The 13,164-nt window shown below is 46.1% G+C and overlaps 1 protein-coding gene across 1 annotated transcript; it reads right to left on the reverse strand.

Moving 5' to 3' along the window:
• Nucleotides 1-9,979: 9,979 nt before the first annotated feature.
• LOC119284445 (putative disease resistance protein RGA3) lies at nt 9,980-12,369 on the reverse strand. The gene is made up of 4 exons (XM_037563565.1): nt 12,064-12,369; nt 11,072-11,385; nt 10,099-10,506; nt 9,980-10,013 (listed from the first exon to the last, which is right to left on the reverse strand). The coding sequence occupies exons 1-4, from the start codon at nt 12,367-12,369 to the stop codon at nt 9,980-9,982; spliced, it is 1,062 nt and encodes a 353-aa protein (XP_037419462.1).
• Between the last annotated feature and the right edge of the window lie 795 nt (nt 12,370-13,164).

Below are 13,164 nucleotides of genomic sequence, written 5' to 3' on the forward strand. Positions count from 1 at the left end.
GATTAGTTTTGAACCTTAATAATTGTTATTTAGTGCCAAGTTTGAGCATGAACATTGTATCAGGATCTCGTTTAATACGAGATGGCTACTCATTTAAGTCCGAGAATAATGGTTGTTCGATTTATATGAGAGATATGTTTTATGGTCATGCTCCGATGGTCAATAGTTTATTCTTAATGAATCTCGAGCGTAATATTACACATGTTCATAGTGTAGATGCCAAAAGATGTAAAGTTGATAACGATAGTCCCACATACTTGTGGCACTGCCGCCTTGGTCACATTGGTGTCAAGCGCATGAAGAAGCTCCATGCTGATGGACTTTTAGAGTATCTTGATTATGAATCGTTTGACACGTGTGAACCATGCCTCATGGGCAAAATGACCAAGACTCCGTTCTCCGGAACAATGGAGCGAGCAACCAACTTGTTGGAGATCATACATACCGATGTGTGCGGACCAATGAGCGTTGAGGCTCGCGGAGGATATCGTTATGTTTTCACTCTCACTGATGACTTAAGTAGATATGGGTATGTCTACTTAATGAAACACAAGTCTGAGACCTTTGAAAAGTTCAAGGAATTTCAGAATGAGGTGGAGAATCAACGTGACCGAAAGATAAAGTTCCTACGATCAGATCGTGGAGGAGAATATTTAAGTCACGAATTTGGCACACACTTAAGGAAATGTGGAATCGTTTCACAACTCACGCCGCCTGGAACACCTCAGCGAAACGGTGTTCCCGAACGTCGTAATCGCACTCTATTGGATATGGTGCGGTCTATGATGTCTCTTACCGATTTACCGCTATCATTTTGGGGATACACTCTAGAGACAGCTACATTCACTTTAAATAGGGCACCGTCTAAATTCGTTGAGACGACACCGTATGAATTATGGTTTGGGAAGAAACCTAAGCTGTCGTTTCTAAAAGTTTGGGGATGCGATGCTTATGTCAAGAAACTTTAACCTGAAAAGCTCGAACCCAAGTCGGAAAAATGCGTCTTCATAGGATACCCTAAGGAAACTGTCAGGTATACCTTCTACTTAAGATCCGAGGGCAAAATCTTTGTTGCCAAGAACGGATTCTTTCTGGAAAAAGAGTTTCTCTCGAAAGAAGTAAGTGGGAGGAAAGTAGAACTCGATGAAGTACTACCTCTCGAACGGGAAAGTGGTGCAGCTCAGGAAAATGTTCCTGTGATGCCCACACCAATCGAAGAGGAAAACAATGATGATGATCAAGGTACTTCGGATCAAGTTGCTACTGAACTTCATAGGTCCACAAGGACATGTTCCGCACCAGAGTGGTACGGCAACCCCGTCCTGGAAATCATGTTGTTAGACAACGGTGAACCTTCGAACTATGAAGAAGCAATGGTGGGCCCAGATTCCAACAAATGGCTAGAAACCATGAAATCTGAGATAGAATCCATGTATGAAAACAAAGTATGGACTTTGACAGACTTGCCCGATGATCGGCGAGCGATAGAGAACAAATGGATCTTTAAGAAGAAGACGGACGCGGATGGCAATGTTACCATCTATAAAGCTCGACTTGTCGCTAAGGGTTATCGACAAGTTCAAGGGATTGACTACAACGAGACATTCTCTCCCGTAGCGAAGCTTAAGTCCGTCCGAATCATGTTAGCAATTGCCGCATACTATGATTATGAGATATGGTAGATGGACGTCAAAACAGCATTCCTTAACGGGCATCTTAAGGAAGAACTGTATATGATGCAGCCGGAAGGTTTTGTCGATCCTAAGAACGCTAACAAAGTATGCAAGCTCCAGCGATCCATTTATGGGCTGGTGCAAGCATCTCGGAGTTGGAATATTCGCTTTGATGAGATGATCAAAGCGTTTGGGTTTCTGCAGACTTATGGAGAAGCCTGCATTTACAAGAAAGTGAGTGGGAGCTCTGTAGCATTTCTCATATTATATGTAGATGACATACTCTTGATGGGAAATAATATAGAATTTCTGGACAGCATTAAGGCCTACTTGAATAAGTGTTTTTCAATGAAGGACCTTGGAGATGCTGCTTATATATTAGGCATCAAGATCTATAGAGATAGATCGAGACGCCTCATAGGTATTTCACAAAGCACATACCTTGATAAGATTTTGAAAAGGTTCAAAATGGATGAGTCCAAGAAAGGGTTCTTGCCTATGTTACAAGGTGTGAGATTGAGCTCGGCTCAGTCACCGACCACGGCAAAAGATAAAGAAGAGATGAGTGTCATCCCCTATGCTTCAGCCATAGGATCTATTATGTATGCCATGCTGTGTACCAGACCTGATGTAAACCTTGCCATAAGTTTGGTAGCAAGATACCAGAGTAATCCCGGCAAGGAACACTGGACAGCGGTCAAGAATATCCTGAAGTACCTGAAAAGGACAAAGGACATGTTTCTCGTTTATGGAGGAGACGAAGAGCTCGTCGTAAAGGGTTATGTCGACGCTAGCTTGACTCAGATCCGGATGACTCTAAGTCACAAACCGGATACGTGTATATGTTGAATGGTGGAGCAGTAAGCTGGTGCAGCTGCAAGCAGAGCGTCGTGGCGGGATCTACGTGTGAAGCGGAGTACATGGCAGCCTCGGAGGCAGCGCATGAAGCGATTTGGGTGAAGGAGTTCATCACCGACCTAGGAGTCATACCCAATGCGTCGGGGCCAATCAAACTCTTCTGTGACAACACTGCAGCTATTGCCCTTGCCAAGGAGCCCAGGTTTCACAAGAAGACCAGGCACATCAAGCGTCGTTTCAACTCCATCCGTGAAAATGTTCAAGATGGAGACATAGAAATTTGCAAAGTACATACGGATCTGAATGTCGCAGATCCGTTGACTAAACCTCTCTCGCGAGCAAAACATGATCAACACCAGAACTCTATGGGTGTTCGATTCATCACAATGTAACTAGATTGGTGACTCTAGTGCAAGTGGGAGACTGTTGGAAATATGCCCTAGAGGCAATAATAAAAGTATTATTATATTTCATTGTTCATGATAATTGTCTTTTATTCATGCTATAACTGTATTATCCGGAACTCATAATACACGTGTGAATACATAGACCACAATATGTCCCTAGTGAGCCTCTAGTTGACTAGCTCGTTGTGATCAACAGATAGTCATGGTTTCCTGGCTATGGACATTAGATGTCTTTGATAACGGGATCACATCATTAGGAGAATGATGTGATGGACAAGACCCAATCCTAAGCATAGCACAAAGATCGTGTAGTTCATTTGCTAGAGCTTTGCCAATGTCAAGTATCTCTTCCTTCGACCATGAGAGCGTGTAACTCCTGGATACCGTAGGAGTGCTTTGGGTGTATCAAACGTCACAACGTAACTGGGTGACTATAAAGGTGCACTACAGGTATCTCCAAAAGTATCTATTGTTTTATGCGGATCGAGACTGGTATTTGTCACTCCTTATGACGGAGAGGTATCTCTGGGCCCACTCGGTAATGCATCATCATAATGAGCTCAAGGTGACCAAGGTGTTGGTCACGGGATCATGCATTACGGTACGAGTAAAGTGACTTGCCAGTAACGAGACTGAACAAGGTATTGGGATACCGACGATCGAGTCTCGGGCAAGTAACGTACCGATTGACAAAGGGAATTGTATACAGGGTTTGATCGAATCCTCGACGTCGTGGTTCAACCGATGAAATCATCGAGGAGCATGTGGGAGCCAACATGGGTATCCAGACCCCGCTGTTGGTTATTGCCCGAGAATCGTCTCGGTCATGTCTGCATGTCTCCCGAACCCGTAGGGTCTACACACTTAAGGTTCGGTGACGCTAGGGTTGTTAGGAAGACTAGTATGTGACTACCGAATGTTGTTCGGAGTCCCGGATGAGATCCCGGACGTCACGAGGAGTTCCGGAATAGTCCGGAGGTGAAGTTTTATATATGGGAAGTTGTTATACGGGCACCGGAAAGTTTCGGGGTCATACCGGTATTGTACCGGGACCACCGGAAAGGTTCCGGGGGTCCACCGGGAGGGACCACCCCTCTCGGGGGGCCACTTGGGCTGCGTAGGGATAGCAGCCAGCCCCTAGTGGGCTTGGCGCGCGCCCCCCCTTGGGCCCATGCGCCTAGGGTTGGGGGGGAAACCCTAAAGGGGGCGCACCCCCCTTGCTTGGGGGGCAAGCCCCCCACCCCTTGGCCGCCGCCCCCCTCTAGGGTTTCCCTAGAGGGCCGGCCCCCCCTTGCCCCTTGTCCTATATATAGAGGGGTGAGGGGGGGGGGCTGCAGCACACCACAACTCAAGGCGCAGCCCCTCCCCTCCCCAACACCTGTCCTCCTCCGTACGTGCTCGGCGAAGCTCTGTCGGAATACTGCTGCACCAACTACACCACGCCGTCGTGCTGCCGTTGGAGCAATCTTACTCAACCTCTCCTTCCCCCTTGCTGGATCAAGAAGGAGGAGACGTCCCCGTCCCGTACGTGTGTTGAACGCGGAGGTGTTGTCCGTTCAGCACTTGGACATCGGTGGTCCGAATCACGTTCGAGTACGACTCCATCATCACCATCCCCTTGGCAAGCTTCCGCTCGTGATCTACAAGTGGTATGTAGATGCAAACTCACCCCTTGAACTCATAGATGGATCTTGGTGAAACCGTAGGAAAAATTTTAATTTTCTGCAACGTTCCCCAACACCTGCCTGGTACATGGACACGGGCACCACGGACCACTTGACGAGCCAGCTTGACAAGCTGGCCACGCGCCAGCCCTACACCGGTCATGATCAAGTTCGCACTGCAAATGGATCAGGTATGCCCATCTCACATGTTGGTCAGGCATTTCTTCTTTCACGTACCACTAAAACCTTGTGTCTGCTTGACGTCCTTCGTGTTCCCTCAGTCACACGTAGTTTACTCTCAGATCCTAAATTAACTCGTGACAACAATGTGTTTGTTGAGTTTCACCCTTTTCATTTTTTTGTTAAGGACCAGGACACGAGGGACGTTCTTCTTAGTGGTCGAGCTCGTGATGGCTTATATGCGCTTGATGTGCCACGAGTCTCTCAAGTTTTCAGTGGTGTTCGGGTGTCATCATCGCAGTGGCATTCTCGCCTTGGCCACCCTGCCACTCCCATTGTGCGTCATGTGCTTCATCGTCATCGTCTTCCTGTTGAGTCGAATAATAAGGAGTTTCTAGTGTGTGATGCCTGTCAACAAGGCAAAAGTCATCAGTTGCTTTTTTCTGTACCGAGTCGTGTTGTCACGGCTCCTCTTGAACTTGTGTTTTCGGATGTATGGGGCTATGCCCGAACTTCTGTCAGTGGTCACAACTATTATGTCAGTTTCATCGATGCTTTCAGTCGCTTTACTTGGATTTATCTTATTAAGCGCAAATCTGATGTGTTTCATGTCTTTATGCAATTTCAAGCACATGTTGAGCGACTGCTTAAGCACAAAACCATCCAACTCCAGTCAGACTGGGGTGGTGAGTATCGTAATCTTAACACCTTCTTTCAGAAGCTTGGCATCTCACACCATGTGTCTTGTCCTCATACACATTAGCAGAACGGTGCTGCTGAGCGCAAGCACCGTCACATAGTTGAAACTGGTCTAACACTTCTTGCGCATGCCTTTGTCCCGTTTTGGTTCTGGAGCGATGCTTTTGTTACTGCCTGTTTTTTGATAAACAGGATTCCCACGCGACTTCTTCACATGAAGTCTCCGCTGGAAGTGTTGCTAAATGAAACTCCTGATTACTCCCTCCTAAAAGTGTTCGGTTGTGCGTGTTGGCCACATCTTCGTCCGTATAATAAGTATAAACTTGAGTATCGATCCAAACAATGTGTGTTTCTTAGATACAGTCCTCTCCACAAAGGTTATAAGTGTCTTCACGTTCCGACGAATCGTGTTTACATTTCTCGCGATGTTGTGTTTGATGAGACTGTCTTCCCGTTTTCCACACTCACATCATGCACCGATACTCCCGTCACCGAGTTGCACTCTTTTCCAGTTTTTCCTGATCAATTTGTAGATGCTGCATATTCTCCTTTGTTGTTGCCTAACCATGGTGCAGGAACTGGACGAGGCGCTCGACTTGAGCTGCTTGATGATGATGTGGACACAATTGCGCCGGCTGCTGTTCCGCCAACTGCCCCCGCTACTACGCCAACTGTCCCCAACGACGATCACGCGTGCATGCCCCATGCACGTGGATCCGACGGGGTGCCCGAGTCACCTGGGTTGGCGGCCTCGCTCTCACCTGGGGCGGCCTTTCCGTCGCCTGGGCCGGCGGCCCCGGTGTCGCATGGGCCGGCTCCGGTGTCTCCTGGGTTGGCTGAGCCCGCGGCGCTGTTGGACGGGGTACCTGATTCCCCTGGGCTAGCGGCCCCGGTGTCACCTGGGCCGGCGAACTCGCCAACCACTGCATCCTCGTTGCCTGGCTCGTCGACGCCGCCCGGTCTGTCTTCGCCGACCCTGACCATGCCCTCTGTCATGGCAGCTCCACCGCCACCGCCACCTTCGTCCTGCGTCCCCACACTCACAGCAAGAGTGGCATCTTCCAACCGAAGAAGCGCACTGATGGCACTGTCGCGTGGCTTGCGGCTTGTGTGGCGCATGCTGAGGCTGATCCTACAACTGAACCACGACATTTTCGAGCAGCACTTGGCATCCCACATTGGCGTGCTGCGATGGAGCAGGAGATCTGTGCTCTTCAGAAAAACAACACTTGGTGTCTCGTTCCACCTCCATCTGGTGTCAATGTCATTCACTCTAAATGGGTATTCAAGGTGAAGAAGCATGCTGATGGCTCCATTGAGAGGTACAAGGCGCGCCTGGTTGCCAAGGGATTCAAACAACGGTATGGCATTGATTATGAAGACACGTTCAGTCCCGTTATTAAACCAACTACTATTCATGTTCTTCTCTCCTTGGCTGTTACTCGTGGATGGTCACTTCGACAACTTGACGTTCAGAATGCCTTCCTTCATGGAGTTCTGGAAGAAGAGGTTTACATGCGTCAGCCGCCAGGTTTCGTTGATCCTGCTCAGCCACATCATTTGTGTCGCCTTGTCAAGGCTCTCTATGGTCTGAAGCAGGCCCCGCGTGCATGGCATGCCCGTCTTGGTGCTGCTCTTCGTGCACATGGGTTTGTTCCTTCTGCAGCAGACACGTCTCTGTTTATTCTTCAGCGACCTGAGGTGACTATGTATGTTCTGGTCTATGTTGATGACATTATTCTTGTCAGTTCGTCTGCCACTGCTACAGATCGGCTTGTGTCCTCTCTTGGCACTGAGTTTGCTGTTAAGGATCTTGGGAGATCGCATTATTTTCTAGGCCTGGAGGTTCTTCATTCTGATGGTAGCTTGACTCTTACTCAGAAGAAGTACTCTCAGGATCTTCTGCGTCGTGCAGGTATGTTGCAGTGCAAGACTGCTATGACTCCCATGTCTGCCACAGATAAACTGACAGCTCTTGCTGGTGACTTGCTCTCTCCTGAGGATGCCACTGAGTACCGCAGCATTGTGGGTGGACTATAGTACTTGCTCATTACTCGGCCAGACATATCATTTGCAGTTAACCGTGTGTGCCAGTACCTTCATGCACCTCGTGATTCTCACTGGTCAGCTGTTAAGCGTATCTTGCGCTATATTCTTCACACTGGTTCCTATGGACTCCATCTTCAGCCTGCACGTTCTGGACTGATCTCAGCATTTTTTGATGCCGATTGGGCTGGTAGTCCGGATGATCGGCGATCCACGGGGGGACATGCTGTGTTCTTTGGACCTAACTTGATCACCTGGCAAGCTCGCAAGCAAGCTACGGTGTCTCGGAGTAGTACTGAAGCTAAGTACAAAGCTGTTGCTAATGCCACAGCTGAGATCATGTGGGTACAATCATTGCTTCGAGAGTTGAAGGTCCCCCCAACTCAGCCACCTGTTCTTTGGTGTGATAACATCGGTGCTACATATCTGTCAACCAATCCAGTATTTCATGCCCGAACGAAGCACATCGAAGTTGACTATCATTTTGTGAGGGAACGTGTTGCTCAGAAGCTCCTTCAGATTAAGTTTGTTTCTTCTAAGGATCAACTTGCTGATATTTTCACTAAACCCTTGCCCTTGCCTTCTTTTGAAGGATGTCGTCGCAATCTTAACCTCCTGAGTGTTTCAAGACATAGTTCAGATTGAGGGAGGGTGTTAGACTAAGTATATATTAGATATACGTGTTGTAACATAATCTGTATTTGTACGGTTCCCTCTTATAAATATATGACAGCCGTACCCACCAAGGGTATCGAGCATTGTTCCAAACCCTAATCTGTTTAACAATCTGGAAACATCATTAGGGCATTGCACTGTATCACACTTAATGTTGTCAATCTTTTTGCATTCCCAAGATTTTTTGGCATGGACACCAGCTTGGCACAACATGCGATGTGCAAATATTCAAGATTTGCGGGCAACATTGGTACCTCCACTAAATTCACACAGTTTTCAATTCCAAGATACCGGAGTCGAGGAGGCAAAGCATTTTCATCATCACATATTCTTGATGGAAGTGAACCAGTTAAGTTGGAACAGCAAGACATTTTTAGACTTCGAATACGCTTCAAGTGTCTCAGTTCTGCCGCTGGCCATTGTACTATGCTATAGTTGTCTGAAATCCATATACATTCAACAAAACGGAAATTGTTCCATATATTTCCATTGTATTTGGGAAAGTATAGAGGAGAAAAGACTGCCCCAACCTACAATATCCAACTTCTTAAAGAATCTGCAATGTGTTCTGTTAAGCATCTCTTCAAATAAATTTACATCTTCATTCCGACCATCGAGTCGAAGTCGCACGTCAGAGTCACCAAGGCTCGAAAAATAAAGTCTAGTAGGTCCCAGCATACATTCAGGCGTCAGCCATATTTCGCCTGTGCAGTGAAGGTTAGATTGCATAGGTAGATGCATCAGATGGTAAAGAGGAATGTTTGAGAACACCAACTGTATATCTTCAAGCAAAGGGAGCATCATGGGAATTCTTCTTAGCATGGGCATCTGAAAATATCTATCTTCTTGAGCCGAGGAAATGATACGTTCACTACCTGTCCATCCACCTCCAGGTGCCATCTCTCTAGGTTACGCATGTCATTAAATTTCATAGTTTCCAGCTTAGGAAATAAGGGTGGTGGAGAAGCACAGGACTCGCTATTGTCTATGCCATCATTCCCAACACATATACTTCTCAACCTATGCAAACCATCCAAACTCAAGTACCTGAGGGAGGGCAGCTGCCATATTGGTGGGAGATCCTTGCAATATTTGCAGCTTTTCAGACGAAGTTCACTGAGATGTTCTAACACTTTAGACTTGTTCATCCATGATGAAAATTTATCACCGGTGTAATTAGACAATAGTAAAACTTCAAGTCTATTGTGAGGACGAAGGGCCTCTAATATTCCTTCTGCATTAGTATCTACATTACATCTAATTTGTGTCCTATAAGAAGGTTCACATTTCCAATTGAGTGATAAACATTTCAAATTATGCTTGGCGAACATATTGCCTTGTTTAGCATTATTTGTACTATGCACTTTTCTTAGCTCAATCAAAGAAAGAGCACCACAAAGATTCAAATCTTTCAATTGATCAATGCCACGACCCGCATCACTATCAATGACATAATTCGTCAATGTTTGTAGAGAAGTCAACTGACTAATTCCTTGTGGTATACGCTCCAAACGATGACATCCAAGGAGGAAGATGTGCCGAAGACTTCTCATAGATCTCATGCCTTCTGGCAATTTCTTTAGGTATTCACAACTATTGAGCTTCAATGTTTGCAAGCTGTACAACATGGTAATGGCTTCAGGCAGCGCAGATACATAAGAATCAGAACAACCTAGGTAGCGAAGATGCTTCAAATTTGTCAAATATGGCCTGATATAGCATGTTTTCAATGCTCGTAAGGATATGAATTTTGACTTGCCCATACCCCCCCTTCGAACTAATATTGTGCGGGGCCGGGGAGCAAGAATTTTCTGCATGGTCGCAATAGTATGATCATGCACATAATCAAGTGACAGATGTCGAACTTCGTGTTGTAATGAATTGACATATGTGGACTCTTGCGGAATTTGATGACATGAAGATTCTTGTAGAATAGAGCAATCATTTCCACTTACGGAGTCAGCAAGATCATGCATGAGATCGTGCATCTTGTAAGTGGTTGGCCTGTATATGAACTCATTATATTCATCTCGAAATCCGGAGAGCAGATTATTGTGAATATGGCCATCTTGAATGAAACATTTCCAAACTAGTAGATCAAAAATTTGTTGGCCTCTTGTTTCTGATGGAACAAAATCATTTGCCATCCATAGGTGGATTAACATGTCTTTATCCATGATGCTACCCTTGGGGAAAATAGCACAAAAGGAAAAGCATATTTTTTCTTCTGATTTCAAGTGATCATAGCTCAGTTGTAGCGCAGGTACAATCCTAGTTGTGAGAATATCATTTTTCCAGACATCACTATCCAGAACAGAAAACCACTGACTGTGGTCCTTCAAATGAAGTAACATTGTGATGGTCTTGATAGCAAGAGGCAACCCCTTACACTTGTGTACAATACTCTTAGCCACTGAAATAATTTCTTCTGTCTTTTCCACTACCCTTCCAAATGCATTCGTATGAAAAAGCTCCCATGATTGATCCTCTTTTAGAAGTGATATATGATGTGTAGGAAGTGTGCCCATAATAGAAGCAACTTGCTCGCTACGGCATGTCACCATTATAGAACTACCGGGGCCAGCATCTGAGCACAACAAGGATAGCATGTCTTTCCACTTTTGTCCATCTTCATTCCAAACATCATCAAACACTAGGAGGTACATTTTGTTGCCCAACACTTCATGAAGTTTCTTCTGCAGTGCCTCCATTTCGGTCAAGTCACACTTGTTCATCGTGGCTACTTGTATTATAGATCGGATTATTTCTTCGATAACTAATTTGTTAGAGACACAAACCCATATGACCAACTCAAAATGATGCATAACTCGTTGGTCATTGCGCACAAGTTGAGCAAGTGTGGTTTTACCAATCCCCCCCCCCCATACCTACTTTGGGGAGCACCATAATAGTATTATCATCATTATCGTTATTGATGTTAGAGTGCTCGAGCAATATGTTCACCACTAGTTCCTTCTCATCTTCTTTGCCAACAATCTCTGAGTTATCAACATGAGAGTTTGTTCGCGGATGAATAATGGTTGGTGCCTCGGTATTTTGTAGGAAGTGGAAAGTGTTCATTTCCGCGACCAGTTCATCTATGATTTTAAGGGCGTCCTTCATCTTCCCACTCATTGAAAGACGGAAAACAATCGGACTATTGACACTGAAATAACTCAACACCTGAAACGGAAAGATATAAATTGAAATAAAAAGGCTTATGTTTCCAAATTAAAACCCTAAGCTGAAAATAGAACCAAACAACAGAAATAGAATTGTCAAGTAGTCCCATTAAGGGTTTTTGTTACCGCTCGAGGTATTCAGTGCAGTGGGGTTACCGTGTTTCCCTCTACCATACGAGAAACATACAAGCTGACCCAAAAGAATAGTTTGTTTTAGAAATTTTGAATTTGCATGCATAGTTAACTAACCTGGAACCTTTTACATAACATCCAAGTAACGATGGTGGCAGATGTGCCCCTCCTAAGCATGCAACACAAAGGTCTTGTGTTCGACTCCCCATGACAGACGCAAAGAACTAACCAGTGCGACACAGGCGATTTTCTAACTAATATGAGCACAATTCATATTTGTACCTCGCCCAGATAAATTTGAAGTTGGATTTCGTTGGAAAATTTTGAAAGGTAGTCGCTCGGTATTTTAGGGTAACCGTGCCCCCTCCCATCCGCCTAAATTTTTGGGATTCGCTACCCAAAGCCTTGGTCCCATTTCAACCTCAAACTCTATTTAAAATACAATAGCGTCACGCCAATTCAATTTAAACTTTCAAACAGATCCTCAACTAAAATTGAAGGGCTTCCATTTCCAAAGCCAATCGGTCGGGAAGAAGGTAGGACAAACCTTGCGTGCAGTTGAGTGGCTGCGGATCTGGGCAGCACGGCGGCGCAACACCTCGTAGCGGAAGGCATCAAGGACGTCATCGGCTTCGTAAGCCGCGGTCTTGAGGTCCTTGATCCACTGGCGGATGGCAGGGTAGGTGCGGCTCTTGTCTTCAGCATCGAGCAGGATGCACTGGACGGCAGCAAGGTGGCGCTCCAGCTTCCGGCGGGCCTTGTCCAGCCCCCACGCCCTCAGCAGCTCACGCACCATCGCATCGCCAGCCTTGGCCGCCACGCTGCCCAACAGCGGTATCAGCAGGGGAACCATGTCGCGCCGGTGGGTGGCCCAAATTAGTTGGTGCTCCCGGTGTGCAGGTGAACCAGCGTTGAGAAAAATTAGCCCATGACTGGAGAGGCAGCTGTCATGTCGCCATTGGAGGGTTGCTAGCCAGCCTAGCCTAGGTATGTACGTCCAGCATGTTAGAAACATGCTAGGGCGTCCACTACGAGGCTAGCATTCCAGCGCGGATCCATACAAAGCCGGCCGGGTTTTCATTTCCAAGCTGGTTGTCGTTTGGCCCAATGCCATGGCTTCACGTAATCTTGAAACTCCATCTCTCCGTTCATAGCAAGGCGTATATATCGAACTCATTCTTAATCTTGAAGCTCCACTGATCTACTCTTCGCTACAAACTCCCTTCGTCCGATGAAGAGTGTACATTTGACTTTAAAATTTGTCCACAAAAAAGTCATGTATCATGTGATCAATTTTCGTGGGTGTAACCAGTTTTCATCCCTGCGATGTGGAAACTTAATGTGCCCCCGAAAATCCACGTTTTCCTGTGGCTCTTCTCGTATAACAGGTTGATGACCAGAGATAACCTGAGGAAGAGGCACAACATTAAACCTCTGGACTGCGTCTTTTGCTCTGAACAGGAAACCAACACCCACTTGTTTTTTGAATGCATAGTAGCAAGAAACATTTGGTCGTTTGTGGCTGACCACTTCCAGGTCAGGATAGGGATAGAGTATGAATCTGTTGCCAGATTTTGGATATCCAATAGGAAGAATTCTGCTCTAAACATGGTCTCATCGGTTGTCCTCTGGTGTTTGTGGAAGTATA

Source organism: Triticum dicoccoides, chromosome 4A (genome assembly GCF_002162155.2).
Source record: "Triticum dicoccoides isolate Atlit2015 ecotype Zavitan chromosome 4A, WEW_v2.0, whole genome shotgun sequence".
Lineage (NCBI taxonomy): Eukaryota > Viridiplantae > Streptophyta > Magnoliopsida > Poales > Poaceae > Triticum > Triticum dicoccoides.